Below are 22,157 nucleotides of genomic sequence, written 5' to 3' on the forward strand. Positions count from 1 at the left end.
TCTCTAGCTCAGGAGCCAAGTGCAGGGCCAAACACTCAGCAGGAGTTTGGTGCATGCTGCTCAGGAATGAATGGATCCATGAGGCTTGGAACAGGAATCAGGGGCCTCATGTGTTCCTAGGCTCAGCTCACCTTGGACCTGCCTTCTGGCCCCAAACAAATCCCTTTGCCGTTTCTGAGTGTGGAATCATCAGTCCTTTGGGGTCTTTCCCTCACTGACAGCCTATGACTCATTGGGTAACACACGGCACAATCAGATTCACTCTGGTCGAACCTGAACGTATTCGGCAATTTTACAATTTTGCGTTTTCCCTTCCGAGAAGAAAGATTGAGTGAAACCAATGACTGAATAATGGTCGTTCCAATGGAATTTTCCTCCATGCCGCTCTGATTTTTCTCAGCGTGCTGCCCCGGTTTAGGATGGCATTTATAAAATCACCCGGAACATAGAGTTTGGTTCTGGGCTGCCGTGGGACCTTTCCAGCCCTGCCACCCTGATCCCCAGCACAGGGCCTGGCTCACATAGATGCTCTAGAAATGTTGCCGACTGAAGTTAGTTGTCTGGGCCTGGAATCCTATCCCCTTATGCCAGCACCTTGTCCCTTCCCCTTATCTGAGGTCTGGCTCTGATGTTTCCTCCTCCAGGACCCACCTCTGTGTTGTTAGTCATCTCTGAGTTACCCTAATCATTCAAAACACCATGCAGAGAAGAGAAGCTCTGTGAATTATTTTGTGTAGAAGAATTAATGGCATTTTGTTGTTGTTGTTGGGCTCTGAGCACTATGAGACTTGCTGTGTTTTCCTTTTGGTGTGTGTCACCAGGAAGCTTAGCGCTCAACTGAATTTTGGTAGTTTATCATCCTCTTGTTTAAAATTTTGTGAATTGCCTCAGCTCTTTCTTAGAACGTAGAACATAAACTCTTATTTGGTTCACTCTTTCTCCTCCGGGATCACTGATATAATGGAGGTCACTTCCAAAGGTTTTCTCCGGAGTTCTCTGATGATGCCAGACACTATCCTATTACTGAGTTCCCCTGAACCATTCGGACCTGCAACCCCTCAAGTCTTCCCAGGTCACTCATTCAGTCAACAAACATTGATTAGCATCTCCCTTGCTTGAGGTGAGCCAGACATGGGCTTTGTCCTCAGAGAGCTTATACTCTTAGCAGGGAAGGGAAGAAATACAGGCATACCTTGGAGAAATTTCGGATTTGGTTCCACACCATCCCAGTAAATCAACTATCGCAATAAATGGAGTCATACACATTTTTTGGCTTCCCAGTGCATATAAAAGTTATGTTTACCCTATACTGTAGTCTATTAAGTCTGCAATAGCACTATTTCTAAAAATGATGTATGTACCTTAATTGAAAAATACTTTATTGCTAAAAATGCTCACTGTCATCTAAGCCTTCAGTGAGTCATAATCTTTTTGCTGGTAGAGGGTTTGAACTATCACGAGAATGACCAAAATGTGACACAGAGACATGAAGCAAACAAATGCTGTTGGAAAATGGCACCAATAGACTTGTTGATGCAGGGTTGCCACAAACCTTCAATTTGTAAAAAATGCAATTATCTGCAAAGCTCAATAAAACGAGGTATGACTGGGATAATCCTAGAAACAGCTCAGGTTTATTGAGTACTAACTACGTGCCAGGTACTATGCTAAGCATTTTACATATATCCTCATTCAATTCTTTCATTGATCCCATGTATCATTATGTATTGTTCCATTTTATGGATGAGAAAACTGAGGATTAGAGAGGTTAAAGAAGTTTCTCAAGTATCATAGGCTTGTAAGAGACAGAGTGAGGATTTGAACCTCCCTAGTATGCTGTATCACATCCATCACGGTGCTCAGCTTGACTCTTAAGACGTGTTAAAAGGTGTGCAAGTGCTCTGCCATGTGACCTTGCTGTGACCTTGAACAAGTTACTTATTATCTCTTCCACTTTCCTCAGCAATAAAATGGGGATTCCAAGAGGATGGGACCTCACAGGGTGGGTTGTGAGGAGTGAAATCCAGGATAATAGTGGTGGCCCATGCAACTTGCTGAGGAGACCTAGAAGATAGGGTGATTAATTGAGCCTTGTGCTTCAGAGAGGCTGAGCCTTTGATGGGCAGGGGTAAAAGGTGAGTCAGCAGAGGGAACGGAATGAACAGTGGTGTCAGGGAGTGGCATCAGGGACACTTGGGGAATGAGGAGTAGCTTACTGGGATGGTGTTGGGGGGTGACTAGAAGGGTGACCTTGACTGGAGGGGCAGGTCATGGAGGCCTGGGAGGCTTGGGCTTTGTCATGGGACAGCCTTGGAAGGGTTTTCCTGATGTAAATGATGATGACAATAGCTTAAGGTGTTTGGACACTAACTTTGTGCTAAGTGTGTCACAGGGATTATCTCATTTAATCCTTATAAAAGCCCTAGAGATGGTCCTGCTTACCATTGTTCCCAGTTTACAGATAAGGAAACAGAGGGCTTTAGTCTTAGTAGCTGACCTGAGGAGTAAAGGGAAGTGGAGAGAGCACTGGATCTGCAGACAAGAGACTGAGGTCCAAGTCCCACCTGAGCGATCTCAGTTACTCATCCTCTCTGAGCCTCAGTTTTCTCATCTGTAAAATGGGGTAAGAATACACACCTCACCCAGATGTTCTGAGGATCAATGAAATTTAAGGATGCGAAAATAACTTGGCTCAGCCCTGGCACAGAGCAGTGTTCTATCCAGTGGGAGATCGTGGGGCTTGGAGAGCCTGTGTTCCCCATCATCTCTGTCGCTACCCCTGTATTCTTAGCTAGGGACAGATGATGCTCTCTCACTTTCAGTGGTATGCAGGGCATTTTGCTGATGTAGCCCCAGAACAAGTACCCTGTCTACCCTCACCCCCCCTTTTGTAACCCATAGTCATGCCTATCACCTCCTATGGAGAAAATTCTGGAGCCACTACTGCCCTCAGCAAGCTTCCATTGCATCAGAAAAAATTTCTTAAAGCTGCAAGTTAGCATGGTCTGAATTTGGTTGGTCTCTGCTTTATGGATTGCTTTAAGAATTAGCCATGGCAGCCATCTGGGAAGACCAACCCCAAGCTCCCTGGACTCACCTGACCCTAGCTGGAAATGCCCCAGGTCACACCAGTTCAATGTTCCCAACCTCCCTGGCTCTAGACTCCTGTGGCAGATGACCCACCAAGACCTGGCTCTATCCCTGTCTTCATTAGGGGAGGCAGGGCTGTGAGCATGGTGGGTGCCAGAGTCCAGAAGCAGCAAACTGGCTGGAAGTCAGCCTCCTTGGAGCACTGCCAGCCATACTAGGAGAAGACCTCAGAGCCTGGGGTAAGGGTGGGGCACGGGAGTTATTTTCACAATTTCAAAAAGATTAAGGGTGAATGCAGCCCAGTGAAGAAAAAAAGATTTCTCCTGTCTCTGACTTTCTCCTAGAAGCCCCCTCCAAGGTCCCCCTCTCCTCACATGTCCATTCTTAAAGTAAGTATTAGCAAAGAGAATGGGATCTCCTGGGTAGGTTTGGCCATCATTTAGGGGTAGAATGAATATTGGGGGGTGTCCCCTACAAAGACTGCATAAACAACCAAAATGGAAAAATAGGTTAATGCTCATTTAATACTATTTAGTAGACAAAATCTCAGTGGCTTTTGGAGGAGAAAATGGTTAGAAACAACTGACTCAGCCTCCTTAGTTTATCGATGGGTCATGTGAGGCCCAGAGAGGGAGAGGTACCTGTCTGGGCTCACACAGCAAGTAAGGGCAGAGCTGGGGCTAGAACCCAGGTCTGCTGGCTCCCAACCCTTTTCCCACTGGGCCCTGCCACTGCCCTGCCATGCTGAGGAGCAACTATGAGGATAAAGGAGGCTGTGTCAGGGCTCTGGCTTGGGCTGGGCTCTGCAGGGAAATGGGACTGTGAGAAAGGCCAGAGACTGACCCAGTAGCTCCAGCCTCCTTTCCTGGGCTCTGGAGCCTCCAGCTGGGGCTGCATCCCAAAGGCCATGATGCCAGAAGGAATTATGGAGATTCCTGTTTGTTTTTATTTTCTTTCTTCCCAGGGAGCATCTGCAGACATAAAGTACATGATGATTTTTAAAGAAACAAACCAGAACCCTCCAAGAAAAATGCAAAACCCCTGAATGTGCTGTGCTCTGAAGAAAACGCGATGGGTTTATGATCTTTTAAGACACACAGGAGACAGCTTTCTCTTGACAGACGGGAATCTGAGGCTATTTTGCTTCCTCCCTCTTTGCGTGACCAGACCCGATTGTGTAAAGCTTTTAGCTTCAAAGCCAGGTTGTGAATAACATTGGTTTAACCTGAAATTTAAAGCCAGCATTTCTCTGCTCCCCGAGATGGCGCTTCCTGCCCCTTGCTCCCCTGAAACTAGCTTCCAGAATGTTAATTCTACGAGCCATGGTTGACTAAGCCCAGCACTGGGTCTATTACATATTATTTGATTTGGAGTAGAAAAAAAGATTTAAAGATACCATGCCCCCTGTATACCTTTGTACTTTTGCCCATGTCTGTCCATATATTTAAGCATACCATTCACATTGTGAGTTCAGATTTTTCTCCCTGGAATACAGTGGGTCCAAGTGCTTCTGGAGCCTGTCTCCAAGATCACATTCTCCATTGAAGTGAGGCAGCACCTTTGTGGATGAGAAACGCTGTGGAAGCGTCCATTGGAGGCCTGGAGGTTCAGACCTGTCCTTGTGCAGGGTGTGATTTTCTGGTGTTCACTTTTGTAGCCGTCTCTTTGCATGTAATCTGTTTGGCTCATGCTCACCCACTGTCTGCGGTACCCAGAGATGGATCAGCCATGTCCCTGGCCTTTGAGAACCATGAGCCTTTTTGTCAGAATATTTGTCTTGGTTGACACTTGCACCTTTACTGGTCTGATTATTTTTCAGTTAACATTTGCCTCTTCCACTGGATGTAACTCCATGAGGACAGGGCTGGGCCAGCTTTTGCTCATCACTCTATGCCCAGCGTTAGCCCAGCGCCTGCTCCCTAAGGTTGGTTGAGAGAAGAACGAACAAACGAATGAATGAATGGGTCAAATGGAGGGACTGTGACATTTACAGGCCAGACCTGTGGAGTGAAGGTGGTATTACTAATTTGTTTGTTTATTCCACAGATGTTCTCTGTGGAGGAGGCAGAGATGAATTAATTGTGGTGTTTCTCCCCAAGGTAGCTAACAGTGCTATGTGAGAGTGAAGGGCCCAGGGGCTTGACTCCTAAGATGAGGGAGAAAGTGGTCAGGTGGAGCAGTGACTGAAGCATGAAGGAAGACACCCTGGAGGAGGTGGCATGCATGCACATGATTAGTGTTTGTCCTGGCGACAGGGCACACGCCGATGAGGAGTGATTTACCTTCCATATGGGCTCTGTGGATCACCTGTGGCTGACAGGCTGACTCCAGGCATCACCTTCAAATGTGCACGAATGTAAAATTCATCTTGCCAGTTCCTAGTCTTTCCAGACCTTGGGAGCAGGGTTTAGCAAGCACAGCCTGATCTACAGGAACTAGCAGTTCAGGCCCTGGGACTGAGAAATGTGGAGGGCGATTGCCTCCCCAGCCCCCTTCCGTGGTCCCCCCTCCCACCAGCGAGGCTCAGATGACCTCCATGGCTATTGTGGCCTCTGTGGCTGCCTGACTGGACCCCCGCCTGCCTCTCCAGAGTCTCCTGGGGTCTCTTCCTCCCACTCCCTCTGTCCCTTTAATTTCCTCTGCCTGGCACACCCCCTCCATCCCATTCCCTGCTTTGCCCTGCTGACATCTTGTCCTCTGCTCTCAGTTCGAGCATGACTCCGCTTTGGGCGACTTCCCTGACTCCTCCCCGTGAGGTCATTACACATGGCCATTTGAATATATTTCTAGGCACTTTTCCTACTTATCACAGTTTGTAATCATATCTGTTTGTGTGAGCACTTGACTAAAGTGGGCTGCCCTTTCTATTTTGCAAAGAGGGGCCTGTCTTGGTCGTCACTGTATCCTCTGTTTTTTGTTTTGTTTTTTTAAAATATTACCTGGTGCAGAGTAAACTCTTTATCAATATCTGTTAAATGAATGAATAAATGATTGTATATTTAGGAGTGCCCCAGGCCTTCTTAAGGAAATGACAGACTTTCTGTGCAAAGTGGCAGGTAGACTTCACCTCCTTCCCGAGGAGAGAAAGCAGGTGCAGGTGCTGGCAGGCGGGAGCAGTCAGAGGGGTCGGGATTGGGCCGAGTGCCTGGAGAGGTGCCTCTTCCCAGCTCCCAGTCCTCCATTCCGAGTCTCTGGGTCACCAAGACAGCCTGGACACTCTCCTGGGCTCCGCCCATGGTGCTGCGGCTGACTGTCAGAAGGCCCGAGTGGGACGCGGTAAGCCTTCCTTCTGGAAGACTCAGAGCAGGCCCCAGCGCGGCTGCCTGTGCGGAAGAATGTGTGGTGTCCTGGGCGGGGGGCTGGTCCTCCAAGGACCCGCAGTGCATGCACTGGAGTCAGCATGTACCCTGAGCCTTAACTCTGTGCCAGGGTCTCCCTGGTGACCAGACAGTGACCTTGCCCACAGGAGCCCTCAGCCAAGCCATCTCCTCAGAGCTTCCTCAGTGGAGGTGCAGCTCTGCCTTTCCAGAGCTCTGAGCTGTGCACAGAGCCCAGCCTGTGAAGCCCATGGGAGAGGACATCAGCGGGAGGACCGGCTGGCTGCCAGGGGGAGGCCTCCTCCAGGGGCAGAGATGTGGAGTGTCTGAGGGGGCAGCCTGAGTGGGAGGCAAGAGGCAGGCACTGCCCAAGGGGGCTCAGCAGGGAGAAGCCTTGGCAGGAGATGTCAGGAGCTGGCAGATAGGAAGGAGCCTTTAATAGGGTCTGGCTGGTAGGATGGGGGCTGGGGACTATAAGTGAAGTTGGTGGACAGGGAGAAGTCTCCTAAAAGTGGACGTGGTCTCTCTGACAGGGAGAGACTCAGTGGGAGCACTGGGGACCCAGGCCAAGGTCAAGCTTTGGCAGGAGTGACCGGGGCCAGGATGATTGGCCAGAGCAATAGCTGAGGAGGAGCCAGCTGAGCCTCCTTCCTGTGTGTGTGTGTGTGTGTGTGTGTGCGCGCGCGTGTGTGTGCGTGTGTACCTGTGCACACATGGGCTACTTGGTGGATGCCAGCCAATGGGAGAACACTGCTGGGCAGACACAGGCTGGGCCGTGAGCTCCCACATCCTGCTAGTCTTGGTGCCCTTGTGGGAATGATCCCCATGGATATAGGCCATGACGAAAGAGGGGTCTCTGAGGATGATGTCCCGTGGGCAGGAGCAGGGACCTGTCTCGTGGAAGGCCGGTGTCACAGGCTTCCAGGGGAGGGCCTCAGGCTTTAGACTGGGGGACATCAATCAGAGAGACCTGCTCCCTCCTTGGCCCACATGTTGGGGTGTCTGGTCATTCAGTCTACAGCCAAGCTTAGGTATCCTCTTGGGTCAAAATTGATCTGGGATCCATTTTCTCAGGGGCGTCCTAAGCCACCTCTAAAGGCCCTTCCTGTCGAGGATGCTGGGGTGCTCTGAGCTGTCAGCCGCCACGGGGGACTCTGAAAGGCCAGCACTCATGTGAACACTGGTGTCTTTGTTCAAATGTCAGAGCCTGTATTGCAGTTGCCCTGGGTAGGACAGTTGGGGAAACACCAACCTGGGGCAGTGTCCCAGGGACACAATATCCCACTGCTTCAAGCTCCTTGGTTCGGCTTCCTTCCTCACATGGGTGGGGTTTTGACATGATGGATGAAGTCTAGGGCGGCAGTGGACTGGCGGGGTGGGGGGTGGGAGGGGGATTGGGCAAGGCCTTGGGTAAGGGCACGTGCCCGGGAGAGATCTGACACACACTGGTTTCCCACGGGGGCTTCCCAATGGCAAAGGCAAGCCTCACCTCCGGGCCTGGCTTCCAGCAGTGTCTCTGGGCAGCCCTGCACGAGCAACTCGGTCCCAGAGGGCCCTGGGGAATGATGGCCCTGCAGGCCATTTCCTCACTGGAATCTTTCATCCTCCTTGTTTTCTCTCATTTTGAATGGTTCAAGCCCAAAGCTCATGAAAGATATTTCAACCCATTTAATTTTTAATTGATAATTCCTAGTATTTTCTCTGAAATGTAGGCATCATCACGGTGAAGAGCTAACAATACAGAACCCATAGAGAACTTAATCCTGTGCTTTCTTAGTAATTTACATTTTGTTGAATAGTCAATACATTTAAAGTTCTATAACGAAACAAAACAAAACAAAACAAAACAAAACAAGCATGCTTTGAAAAGTCTCCCTCCCCTTTGCCTCCATCCATTTAGCTCCTACCTCCCTGAATGGGTAACCACTCTAAATGTTTCTCGTGCTGCCTTCCAGAGCCATATATGTGTGTGTGTGTATACACATACACACACACACAATGTGTGTAAAGTCTTATTTTCTTCCTTTTTTACACAAAACGTTGTATATATTTTTTTTGATAAATTTATTTATTTTATTTATTTATTTTTGGCTGTGTTGGGTCTTCATTGCTGCGCGCGGGCTTTCTCTAGTTGTGGTGAGCGGGGGCTACTCTTCGTTGCGGTGCATGGCCTTCTCATTGCCATGGCTTCTTTTGTTGCGGAGCACGGGCTCTAGGGCGCACAGGCTTCAGTAGTTGCAGCACATGGGCTCAGTAGTTGTAGCTCACAGACTATAGAGCACAGGCTCAGTAGTTGTGGCACATGAGCTTAGTTGCTCCGTGGCATGTGGGATCTTCCGGGACCAGGGCTCGAACCCATGTCCCCTGCATTGGCAGGCGGATTCTTAACCACTGCGCCACCAGGGAAGCCCAAAACGTTGTATATTATACATGCTGTGCTGCATCTTGTTTATTTATTTTTCATTTAACGATGAATCTTGAAGATCTTTCCATATCAATTCACAGATGGAATCCTCTTTCCTTTTTGTTGCCATACAGTATTCTACTGTGTAAGCATACCATAACTTATTTAACCAGCTCCTACAAATAAACTCTTGGGTTGTTTCCAGTCTTTTGCTACTAGAACCTTGCATATATATTACTTCCCATATGTGTAAGTCTAACTGTAAAACAATTTCCCAGAGGTACAATTGGTCTGTCAAAGGGAACTTGCATTTGTGATCTTGATAGATTTTATCAAATTGTCCATCACAGGTGTGTGACCAGTAGACTCCCATCAGAATTGTGTGAGAGCATCTGTTTCCTTACAGCCTTCCTAACACAGTGTTTTGTTGGCTGGTCACATGATGTGGTGGCAGTTGTCCCGGGGAAGGGCATCAGCTCTGGGACAAAACTATACCTCCAAGGGGATCTTCAGAGCAGGAGAGGCGGTGGCACCTGGTGGTTAAGCCTCTGAGTCAACCCGAGCTCCAGTCCTCAGGCAAATCAGTTAATCTCTCTACGCCTCAATTTTCTTATCTGCAAAGTGGGGGAAATAATGCCATCTACATAGGGTTCATTGTGAGGATTAGATACAATGATGCATGCTTCATGCAGGGCCCGGCCTGTGACTGTGGGAAGCTGGCTCTGGCCTAACCAGCAGGGCAACCTTGGCCAAGACCCCCCTGACTGAGCCCCTGTCTGTTTCCTCTCTCATCAGGGGAGGAGCTGGGCTCGTGGGTCTCTCAGGCCCTCTTCCCAATCCAGGGTCTGACATGTCTTCCCCAGCAGCTTGCGTGACCTGCACTCACCCCTCCTCTCTCATGCTCATCAAAGGTATTCAGGAGTCTCCTGTGCCGAACGGTCACTCACTGCCGGGCAGAGATTTCCTCCGGAAGCAGATGCGGGGAGACCTGTTCACGCAGCAGCAGCTGGAGGTGCTGGACCGCGTGTTTGAGAGGCAGCACTACTCGGACATCTTCACCACCGCCGAGCCCATCAAGCCCGAGCAGGTACGCCCCCGACTCGCTGCCTCCACACCTGCCACCTGCACGCAGGCCTGGGTAACCCACCCAAAGGCATTCAGCGGGGAGTGGGTGAGAGTGCCAGCTTCTACTCAGAGCCGGGCTTCTCGTTCTCCGCCAAACGTGGCCAGTGGCAGCATCCCACGAGGTCTGGAGGATGTGTCTGGGGCTTCTGCAATTGCTTGCCCTGGTGCCTCCTCTCTCTGGCTGGCGGGGGGTTGTGCCGTGTCTGGCTGCTCTGCCATTGCTGAGGGGTGGTGTCTTTTCCCAGGGCTCTTTGCACAGGGTGGTGTAATGATCTTCTGGGCCACTTGAGGTGGTCTTGGGTCATTATCCTGTCAGTCAGGGTGCAGGTGGAAATACGTAAGCACCGTATGGCCATAAACCAGGTTATGATGACACTGGTGTGTCCCCTACTGTCAGCCTTCTCGTCACGTTGTCCTGTCATGCTTTTAGAACTGAATGCAAGAGTCTGGAAATAAGGAAGTGTCTCATTGGACAAACTCACAGCTGGGTCATTTGTAAGAGAGGGAAGGAAGCAGGATGATCCCTTGCTGAGCAGCTCCCTGCTCTAACCTGGGCCAAGAAGCAGTCACTGCCTGTGGCTGCAGAGATGGCATCAGAAAGGCTCTGCCCAGTGAGAGGCTCTTGGGGCCTGGATAAGGTCCCCCCAGTACCAGATTCGATTCAGGAGACTGTTTCCTGGTGCCCCGTCTGTGACAGGCTTTGGGCTGTATACCTCGCAGGCACGGGCGGCTCAGACTTGGCTCCTGCCTGCCGAGAGCTCCCACCTGGTGGGTGAGTCACAGAGGCCTGTGAGTAGTAACTTTCCCCAGCACTTGCTGGCTGGTCCTGGTGGGGAGGACTGGCCTGCTGAGCTTCCTCTACAGGCTGATTAGATGATGCTTCTGAAGTTTTCCCAAAGAGCCACTCAAAACAGTATAGGCTGCAGCACAGGCTCCTGTGGAGAGAATAGGTGCTGGAGGGGACCTTGGACGGGGAGGAGTGAGCAAGGCCTCAGGGACCACTATCCTATGATAGTCTGGCTGTCTCTGTGCAGTTCCTATGAGGGCTCTCACAGACCATCTAGCTACTTTGTTTTCAGACGGGGAAACTGAGGCCCAGAGAGGCAAAGAGACTTGCCTAAGGCCACCCAGCAAGTCATGTATTCACTTAACAAACACTGATGAGTGTTTATTATATGCAAGGCATGGAGCCGGTCACTAGGTACATGAGTGAACAAGACAGGCTTGGACCTGCCCTCAGGGAGCCTACAGATGTGTAGAAGAATCACAATAAAGAAGGATTACTCAAAGGGTCACGGATTACAGATGCACTAGGCGCTGAGGAGGGGATGTCTGAGGTGCTCTAAAGGTATAAAGCAGATGCTGAGCCAGCCTGGAGACCACAATGGCTTATGCTGAGCCCCGAAGGGATGTGGTGGGGAGAACGTGCCTGGCAGAGGGAATAGTGAGTGCAAAGACCCTGAGGTCAGGGGGAGTGTGGCAGGAGTGAGGAATGGAAAGAAAGTGTGACTGGGCTTCAGGGAGTGGGCTGGGGAGGGTGGGAGGAGATTCTGGGGAGCTGGGCCTGGTCTCGTAGACTGTGCTCAGGATTTCAGTCTTTCTCCTGCAAGTCGAGTGACACCTCCTCTGGGAATGACATAGTCGTATGTGCTGGTAAGAGCTGATCTCACACGCTCTAGTTCCTGGGCTTCAGGGAGTCTGTTTCCATCACAGGCAGCCTCTCCCACTCAGAGCCCTTCGGAGAGATGGCCGAAGCCACATTCCATCTGACCCAGGAGGAGAAAGAAAAGAAACTCAACCCGGAACCTTCCTTGGATGAGGCCTACATTTCCCTCCAGAATCTGGGAGAAAAATTACGTGCAAACCTTTGACAATATTACGGAATTTTAGAGCCAGCAGGGACTAAAGAAGCAAGCTATCAACCCCCTCATTTTCTAGAGGCCCAGAGAAAGGATAGGGTTTGTCTGAGGTCACCCAGCAAGCGAGGGCCATACCTCTGCACAAAACCTCTGGCATTTCTATTAAGCCCTTATTTACTTAATTCATTAGGTGAATTAACACATTAGGTGTTAGGGATTGTGTTTCCCTGTGTTTCATGTGATTCTCATGGAAACTCAGAGTCTAATCATAGTTCATCCAGCGTGGAATGCCCTGGAAGCCTGGGCAGACTATAGGGCTTCGTATGTGACAGGAGTCCATCCAGGTATCCATTCACTCACTTGCTCAGACGCTCAGATGCTCATTTATCCAGCGTATTTCTTACATGCTGGCTGTGAGCCTGGCACAGTGCCGGCACCCAGGGCAGGGAGGATGGGATGAATCAGGCATCAGCTCAGCCTCCAGCCACACAGGGGCAGTGTGACATGGATTCAGAACCTGCAAGGTGAGGGAGAAGGTTCTATGGACCCTGATGAATGGAGATGTTGCCTCTGCTGGGAGCACAGGGAGGAAGTCATGGAGGAGGCGACATTAGGGGACAGGTCATTAGGCCCATGTAGAGGTGGGCCTCAGGGGAGGAGACCTGAATCACAAACTCTGTTTCTAGCAGTCTGGCCATGCAGTGTCCTTCAGAATGACGTGGACACGCTGAGGGCCTGTCTGACCGTGTGGGTTCTGAGGCAGGGCCTGCCGATAGGATAATGACTGACTCAGTGCTTTCTGGTTTATCTGCTTCACCTCCCCGTAATGGGGCGTAATGAGGAGAGATGGGAGGTGAGGCCACGGGGCTGCCGGGCACACACGCAGGCACTGGACTATGAATGACATACCCTTGCTCCCCACTCCCAGTCACTTTGGACAAATGTCGGCCGAGCAAGGGGCCACAGGCTGGTAAGGGAGGCGTCAAGGGTACGGGTTCCTTGAGCCCCTTGTGCCCGCTGGCGACCTTGCCTTGTGAGCCCAGAGTGCGTGGCGGCGGTGCCAGGAAGGGGCCCAGAGCTCTGTCTGCTGATACTGACGCCTCTTCCGTTTGTGAGCATCTGGTCTCCACGGTCTAGTGGCAGTCTGTGGGGAAGAAAGATCGTGTGCCGGCCTTGGAGATGGGGGAGTTTGACTTGAGACCGGCTTCTGCCCGGCTGGGCAAGTCACTTTTTCTCTGGACCTCTGTTGCCATATCTGGGACAGTAGTAATTGTGATGGTGACAACAACAGCACAGCAATAGCCTAACAATAGCGGCAGTGATCCTCCTCACCTATATGTGATCCTCTACAGTCTTCTAAGGTCTTTCACATCCATCCTCTCATCGGACTCTCCATGTAACTGCCTGCTACACAGGTTAAGCAAGATTTGTGAGCTCCATTTTGCGATTGGAACATTTTTTTCCAGACTGTTCACCCCATTTTCAGGCCCAAAGGGGACTTGTCGAGGATGCAGAGCTGGAATCTGACCTCAAGATCTTTTGTCCATCTTGTGCAAGATGGTTACATGGGCCTCCATGTCCCCAAACAATTCTAGGGGCCAGTTTTCTGACTGGCTGGTTTTCAGAACTGGCCTTTTGCAGCTAGAGTCTGCTGGTCATTGTAGAACCCTCAGATTCTTGCCATAGGCTTGGGTGGTCAAGTCCTCCTTAATCACCCACCCCTAACTGCCCAAGGGAAGAACATTCCTCTTCAGGGCCAGGCTGGAGTCCCGCCTGTCACTTCCACGATCTCAGAGCCCGCCCTCACCTGGCTGCTTTTCCTGCCAAGAGCTGCCTTGGGTGGGTGGGCCCAGGCTTCTCCCTTATTTTAATAAATTTATTTATTTATTGGCTACGTTGGGTCTTCATTGCTGTGCTCGGGCTTTTTCTAGTTGCGGCGAGCGGGGGCTACTCTTCGTTGCTGTGTGCGGGCTTCTCACTTCGGTGGCTTCTCTTGTTGTGGAGCATGGGCTCTAGGCTCATGGGCTTCAGTAGTTGTGACACGCAGGCTCAGTAGTTGTGGCTCGCGGGCTCTAGAGCACAGGCTCTGTAGTTGTGGCACACGGGCTTAGTTGCTCTGCGACATGTGGGATCTTCCCGGACCAGGGCTTGAACCCATGTCCCCTGCATTGGCAGGTGGATTCTTAACCACTGCGCCACCAGGGAAGTCCCAGGCTTCTCCCTTTTATGAGGGAACTTAGTAAACCCTTGTCCCTGGGTGGAAGGGGTTAATATATACACACTCCTGGGGCAATGAAACACTTCCTTTTCAAAATAGTTATTGAAAAAGCGATTCTGTTTTCCCTACACGTGGAGTGAGTAAAAATCACCTGGAGGAGAAGAGAAAAAAAAAAAGGAAACAACGGTGGGTGGTACGTGTGCGTGTGTTTCGAACAGTGGCATCTGTTTCAGTAAAAGTTGCATTGATGCTGTGGTGGGTGCTGAGCTCCTGGCGGGAGCTGGTCCCTCCTCTGGCCACCAGGAAGGCCGCCACCAAGCACAGCCTGCCGTATTTACTCTCGGCAGACTATTAACCAACACTAGGCTATTAATCTGGCTTTTGAGCCTTCACTAAAGCCCATAAAAGCTCACAGTTGTCAAATGGAGTTCATTTTAATTTCCTTTCAATCACAGTAAATTATTCAGGTGATAAATCAGCTGGAGCAGCCTCCTGGCTGTAATAGAAACCCTAATTCCTGGCTAATTATCCAGCCCATTGCTGCCAACAGATCAATACGGGCGCAAAATGGAACAGGCCCAGGGCCCTCCCTCCCATCGGGCCAGAGACAGAAAGACAGCTGGGGAAGGGGGACGTGCTGCTGACCTCTCAGGAAGTTCAAAGGTCATGGAAGGTTAAACCGGGAGAAGTCCTGTCCCTTGTCTAACAGAGAAGTCACGAGAAATGCCTCCTGCTCTCATAAGCTGCTTTGCCCTCTGAACGGTGGCATTTCTCCAGGCTGGTGGGCCTGGGGCTGAGCATTGCCTACTCTTGTGGGCGTCCTCCTCCTGGGGAGGGGCTGGTTTGTGTTTTTGAGCATGACTGAGCTTGGTCATCAGAGATGGCTTGAACCCTCCCTGAGTCAGAAAAAGGGCTGGGGACTGTGGGGAAAACGATGAGGTGGTGGACATGCTTTCTTTCTTCAGGGAGCTCCAGGAGAGAGGGTGGGGAGAGAAGGGAGCGAGGAGACAGGTGTGCCAGGCTAAGAATGGGGGAAGGCTTCCTAGAGGAGGTGTCATTCGTGCTGTGCCTTGAGGGATGGGCAGAATCCAGCTCTGTGGAGAAGGTAGAGTTGGTTGGAGAGGGCATTCTAGGCAGAAGGAACGGCATGGATGAAGGCATGGAGGAGTGCAAGTGCGGCAGGGAACTGCAGGCCGGTCTAGGTGGTTGGAATATGGGCTGAGTGAAAGAAAGTCAGAGACAACGGGGCTGGAGAAGCAGGAGGGCCCTAAACCCCAGAGCGCTGGAAGGTGGAGGTGAGGAGGTTTGGCTTTGCTTTGGGGGCAGTGTGCCCTGAAGGGCCCCGAGTCTGCAGCCTGGACTAGTCTGCTCTCCTGGAAGCAACCTTCAGTGGGGCTCCTGCCTCTTGTCCTGTCCCTGCTGCACTGTTGGCTTTCTCTTCCTGAAGCTCATCCTCACATACTAGCCCCTCGTGGCTTCCCACTGCTCACGACCTCAATCCCAGCTCTTCGTCTTCAGCATGACCCTTCACCACTCCCACAGCCCTCTGCTTGCCTACAAGATGCTCCGGCTGAAGCCGGGCCTAACCCCTCACTGCTCCGCATGGGCTGGGCTCCTCCTTTCCGAGGGGGCCACAGACGATGGGCTGGCGTGTGCATGTGTGTGTGTGCGTGCCTGTGCGTATGCGCGGGCACGGGAACCCCAGGGATGGCTCTGAGCATGCAGGGTGGCAGGGACTGCAGTTATTATTACTTTCTTGATGTTGTTGTTCTCACTCCAAACTCCTGCTCACAGTTTCTCCGAATGGAACATCCTTTCAGTCTGTTTCTAAATCTATGCAGTCCAGCCCCAGCAGGAGTCCTGCCTGCCCTGGGCGGCCTTCATTGACCCACTTAGCCTGCACTGACTTACCTCTTGTCTGAGTTCATAAATGCACCAGGTTCTAATCATTACTGTAGTAATTGTTGTAGCGACTGTGTGTTCATTTCTGACCATGGGCCTGGCTCTGTTCTGAGAACACTCCTAGCCCCATCTCATTACAAAGTCACAGAGCTCCTATTATCCCCACTGTGCAGACAGGACGGCTGAGGCTTGGTGAGATCAGTGCAATGACTCAGCCACAGGGCACAGTAAGTGTGGAGCCAAGTCGGAAGCCAGGTCCAGAGTCTAGGCTGGTAGCCACTGGGTTACCCCCAGTTGCAGCACAATCAGGCTGCCCACCGATTCTTCCGGGTGGGCAGTGTCTTAGAGATACACCCTGAGGGTCCAGTCTGCTCACCCTGGGAGCTATGCATGAATTAGGAAGTGCTGGGTCTGCCCACAAACCAACATAGTCTCTGGAGATATGAACCGAAGTTGGGGCAGTGACTGTCCCCTTCTACTCTGAGCTAGCTGTGCTCCTCTCACTCTGCCTCTCCCCTCGTAGGGCTGGGCTCAGGGCCAGGCTCCTCCACTGCAGACAAAATAGAGTTTGCTCAGAAGAGGTGATTAAAACTCTTACCTAGGAGGGATGACTGGAGAAATTAGGGCTGTTTGGTCTGAAGAAGGGAAGACTTGGGGGTGTGAGCAGGGAAGGAAACAAGCTAAGAGAACTTTCTAATAGCCCAAGCTTTCTCACAGTGGAGTGGGCTTCCTTGGGAAGTAGTGAGCTTCCCGTCACTGGAGGCATATAAGGAGACTCTATCCTTTTTCATATATGCTGTATTAAAAGTTTAAGAATCCACAGAGATGGGAGATTGGGATGGATATATACACACTACAATATGTAAAATAGATAACTAATAAGGACCTACTGTATAGCACAGGGAACTCTACTCAATACTCTGTAATGACCTATATGGGAAAGAATCTAAAAAAGAGTGGTTATAAGTATATGTATAACTGAATCACTTTGCTGTACACATGAAACTAAAACAACATTGTAAATCAACTATACCCCAATTAAAAAAAAAAAAAGAATCCACGGAGGGCTTGATTAGCTAAAAGTCAAGGTCCTTCCAACCTGAAAGAATGATTCTAAGGTAAGAAGAGTGAGAAGGTCCACTGGGAAGAGGGGAAGGGGTAGGGGAGGCAACAAAAGGAGAAGACCTTTCATGCTGCAGCATGACAGGGACACTGAAGGGCGGTTTCCCCTCAGGGATCCTCACTAGGGTAGGCAGAGAGGCCTGGGTCACAGGGGCCATGGCTCTGAGCAGTGAAGGGCTGGAGGCTGCAAGGTCTTGGGAGGCCAGTGATGAGTCCAGCTCCGCCAGTGCACAGAGCAGGGCTGGGGTTTCTGGTGAAGACACCAGGGCCAGAAGCCTGGATACCAGTGGCTGGTGCCAGCCTCACCGCCCACACACAGTACCAGCATCCTCTGCCCAGGAGTTCATGGCCAGACCCGTCGGGGGTAGGGAGTGGAGCGGAGGATTAAACAGACGGTGTCCTGCCAGCAGGTGCCACTGCCTGCAGGGGGGCTGGCAGAGTGTGAGGCATAATTGAAGGTAGAGGAATTACTAATTAAAAAACCCCAATAACCTTTCACTCTTGCTCCCAGTGACCCTATGAGGTAGAGTATATGCAGTATAATCTTCATGTGGCAGATGAGGAAACTGAGGCAGAGAGAGATTACAGTAACATGCCCCAAATGATGTAGCTAGTAAGACTGCCACATTCCCTGCTTCCTGCCTTTTGTGGGTGTAGACAGTTCTCTGGAGTCAGCTCCCTGACCCCTGCAGGTGTAGACATCTGAGTGATTGATTTCATTCAGCAAATATTTATGGAGTACCTGCTCTGTGCCAAGTACTGTGCTAAGTGCTGGGGACACAGCAGCAACAAAGATGTGGTTCCTAGAATTTACCCAATAGCAATGGAGACAGATTTTTTTTTAATAAACTTATTTATTTATTTATTTATTGGCTGCATTGGGTCTTCGTTGCTCCGTGCGGGCTTTCTCTAGTTGCAGTGAGCGGGGGCTACTCTTCCTTGTGGTGCGTGGGCTTCTCATTGCAGTGGCTTCTCCTGTTGCAGAGCACGGGCTCTAGGTGCACGGGCTTCAGTAGTTGTGGCACGTGGGCTCAGTAGTTGTGGCTCACGGGCTCAGTAGTTGTGGCACACAGGCTTAGTTGCTCCGTGGCATGTGGCATCTTCCCGGACCAGGGCTTGAACCTGTGTCCCTGCATTGGCAGGCAGATTCTTAACCACTGTGCCACCAGGGAAGTCCTGGAGACAGATTTTAGCAAAAGAATTATGCCAGTAAAATCAGTATATCATTACCAGTAATTACAGAACATGATGGGTGCTGTGAAGAGACAGATCAGGGTGTGCTGAGAGTGAAGAGTGGGACCTCATTTAGATGGGAGGTCAGGAATGTCTATCTGAGGATGGCGCCTTTGAGCTCAAGATAGGGAAGGGTGGTGGGAACAGTGTCCCAGGCAGAAGGAACAGCCTGAATGAAGACCTGAGGCTGGAAAGTAACCAAAAGATGTCCCGTGGGTAAGCATGGTATGTGGTATGTGGTACAGTCAGGGAGGTGGTGGGGGACGGCTGTGAGGGGACTTGTGGACCGGGGCCAGGGGCTTGGGTTTTATCGTGAAAGTAAGGAGAAGCCTCTGCAAGATTTTAATCCAGGGACTAGCAGGATCTAATCCAATATGGATTAGAAGATTATTCTGGCTGCTGTGAGGAGACTTGGAGTGTTGGTAGGCTATTGCCAAGGTGCAGACAATGTCACTGCATCCCTGGAAATCATTGCCTGCCCTGTCTGGGGCTGACCTTCTCTCCAGTCCATGGCAGCACCCATGAGAGGAGCTACAGGAGGGTGGAGAGAGTGGTAGTGGCAGGAGAAGGGCAAGAATTCTCTACCCAGTTCTTCCCAGGATGAGAGGGGCTAGAATCCTGAACACTGAGATGCTTAAGCGAGATTTAACTTGGATATCATCTTGCCTTTGAAATGAGATAATGACAAGTCTTATGCTGGAATTCTTGCTTCCTAGATCTCTAGAGGTACTGGGTGCCTCTATACCAGCCATACTGTCTTCGTTCTACTGTCATCATCTCAAAGTGACCCAAGGGTGAAAATTACATGGACTATGTGGGATCTCAGCTTTGCTCTGAGGATCTTGCCTGAGGATGCCCAATTTTCTGCCCAAGAAAAATCATGCCTGTTTTGCAAGACTGGGGAATGTTTGAGGGAACACTGAGCAAGTTGCCACTGTGTAAAAGCATGGGATGGACCGCTGGGCTTTCATAATGGCTCTTGGGCTAGTCACTTCTCTCTGGGTCATGGTTTCTGCATTCAGGGTGGGGGATTAGCCTGGGTCATCCTTGAGATCCATTCTAGCTCTAACATTCTGTGAGAGCTAAAACAAATTGGGAATTCATCTCTTATTTTTATTTTGACTTGTTTACATTTTTTTCTTCCTGTCTGTTCCACTCTTTTAGATGACAGGCAAATTCTGTGTATGTGGGGTTTAAAGATTACAAGCGAATTGTCAAAGAGCTGCCTGTGCCTTGCTGGGTTGTTCTTTCATTCATTTATTCATTCATTCATCCAAGAAACTTTTACAGATGTGCCATGTCAGTGACATTGACCACCTGCGCTGTGCTGTGTGGCATTAAGTAACAGCAATAGATGTAGCCAAAGGTACTATGTGAAAACTGATTTTTGGGTAGATATATTTCCCCCTAAACAATGCTAACCAATACTTGCAATAAAGAAAGACAAAAAAGCTAACAGAATAGGTAATTCCAGTCCTACAGCTTATTTGTCTTGAGAGTGCACCGCAAGTTTGGCTTAAGGAATTTGGTTATTCACAAAGCTCTTTAAAAAAATGCAAACATTATTTTGTAAATTACAAAAAAAAAAAAAAAAAAAACCAAAAAAACCAAAAAACCTCCATAGAATTTCTGGTTCTGATAACAAGGTCTGACCTATTGCAGACTCCCTCCCATCTTAAACAACAGAAATACTGGATCAAGTATAACAATGAAAAAAGTATATATCCAAATACCTAAATATATATATATATATATATATATATATATCTGAGGTTTAAATAAAGAGAGAGAAATCCTCTGGAGCTGGAAATTTAGAAGGAGCTCAGAGCCAGAATTCTACATGCATGAGCTAATGTCCCAGCGGCCCAGGGTACTGGTCCTGGATATTGTTCCTAGTGAACAGGGGCTGGAGTTTTGATGCTGGTGTTAAGATAGAAGATCCACTCTTAGACCTATGTAATATGGGAGTTGAAACTGAAACTCTTGCTAAAAACTTGAAACCTGGAAGGACCACACTTTCCATGAAATGAACAGTAGGCTGAGGGAAGCAGCAAGGAAACTTGATTCTGTATGGGACTCAGGGGAGAACCAAAGTTTCCTATGACAAATTGAAATCCAACTATGGCACATACAGGTGTTGCATCTCACTTTATATTACTCACAAGAAACCAAAGAAGAGAAATTAATATAAAAACTGGGCTCATGTCAGTGAAATTCTTGAGATGCCGAGCAGAAGCACATGAAAAGTTCTCATCTGGATACTTTCACAGTCCATTACGTACAACGTGCCTACAGAGTAAATGTTAACTACTGAAGATGAGCTCACAATTAAAAAGTTGCAAACCACAGAAGGGCAAGTCATGAGACATAACCAGGAAAATTAGTACTCCAAGAACCTAAAATACCAGGCAATCTGAAAGAGACAATAAAATGACTAAAGAGATGAAAAAAGGACTAGAAACATTAAAAAAGAACAAAACAACATGAAAAAAGAATAAGCAGATTAGGAAAAGAACCAAATAAATTCTCTAAAAATAAAAAATTTAGTCATCAAAGTTAAAAATTCAATTGATGGGTTAAATAACAGGGTACGACACAGCTGAATAGAAAATTAGTGATTTGGGAGACAGAGCTGAGGAATTTGTCAGGAATGCAGTATAGAAATCTAAAGAGTTGGGAAATATGAAAGAGAGGGTAAGAGATAAAACACTATTTCATGAGAAGGTCCAATATACATCTAATAGTTGCTCTGGAAAAGTAAATAGAAAAAACAGAGATGAGGCAACATTCGAAAAACTAACAGCTAAGGAATTTATAGAACAGAACTGTTGCAAGATGTGTCATTAGATTGAAGAAGCATACTAAATCCCACACAAGTTGAATAACAATAAATGCACATCTAGGCAAAGCTATAGTAAAATTGAAGAACATCAAAGACAAAGAGAAAATTAAAAGCAACCAGAGAGAAAGTATAACTTTTAGATTGACAGGACACTTTTTAAAGCATCAATAGAAGTCAGAAGACAATAGAAAATATCTTCAAATGTTAAGAGATAATAACAATTGATATATCCTCAGATAAATGATCATTTAATAATGAAGGAAAATAAAAACATTTTAAGACAAAGGAGAGTTTACCACTTACACACTCTTGCTGAGCTGCTAAACAATGTACTTCAGTAAGAAGGATATGAGAGACTTCCAGTTTTGGCTCTGATGTATAAAGAGCTTGGGAGTCATCACTCCCATATTTGCAGCAAGAAATAAAGCTGAGCAAACTGAACAACAACTATTCTCGACCCATCAGAGAATTAAGGTTGCAGGGCAAACAGCTACTGAAAAATCTGGAAAGACAGGAGAATACAGAGAGTTACAGCTGAGATCTGCCAGATTAACATAAAACCTCATACTAAAGGCCTATTTACCTCAGTTTCTGTACCCTGTCTGTACATCATGTCCACCTTTCAAAAAAAGTTAGGCAAGAAAAAAGCACAGTCTGAAGAGACAAAGTAAGCATCAGAACCGGACTCAGCTATGACAGAGATTTGAGAATTATTAGACAGGGAATTTAAAAATAACTATGATTGATATGTTTAGGGCTCTACTGGAAAAAGTAAACAGCATGGAAAAACAGATTGGCAATGTAAACAGAGAGATAGAAACACTAAGAAAGAATTAAAAAGATGCTAGAAATTTTAAAAATTACAGTGACAAAAATAAAGAAGGCCTTTGATAGGTTCATCCATAGATTGGACACAGTCAAGTAAGGAGTCAGTAAACTTGAAGACATGTCAATAGAAACTTCCCAAAATGAAATGCAAAAGAAAAAAAAAGAATGAAAAAGCAAAGGCAGAGGTGGGATGAATCGGGAGATTGGGATTGACACA

At 48.7% G+C, this 22,157-nt stretch overlaps 1 protein-coding gene across 1 annotated transcript in view; it reads left to right on the plus strand.

Annotated features, from left to right (window-relative positions):
- PAX5 (paired box 5) overlaps positions 1 to 22,157 on the plus strand; it is a 171,539-nt gene that overhangs the window by 46,153 nt on the left and 103,229 nt on the right. Inside the window, exon 6 of the mRNA XM_061201136.1 lies at positions 9,723 to 9,898. Coding sequence (XP_061057119.1) covers positions 9,723 to 9,898 — 176 coding nt within the window. The remainder of the gene's footprint in view (positions 1 to 9,722; positions 9,899 to 22,157) is intronic.

This window comes from Eubalaena glacialis, chromosome 9 (genome assembly GCF_028564815.1).
Source record: "Eubalaena glacialis isolate mEubGla1 chromosome 9, mEubGla1.1.hap2.+ XY, whole genome shotgun sequence".
In the NCBI taxonomy this organism is placed as follows: Eukaryota; Metazoa; Chordata; class Mammalia; order Artiodactyla; family Balaenidae; genus Eubalaena; species Eubalaena glacialis.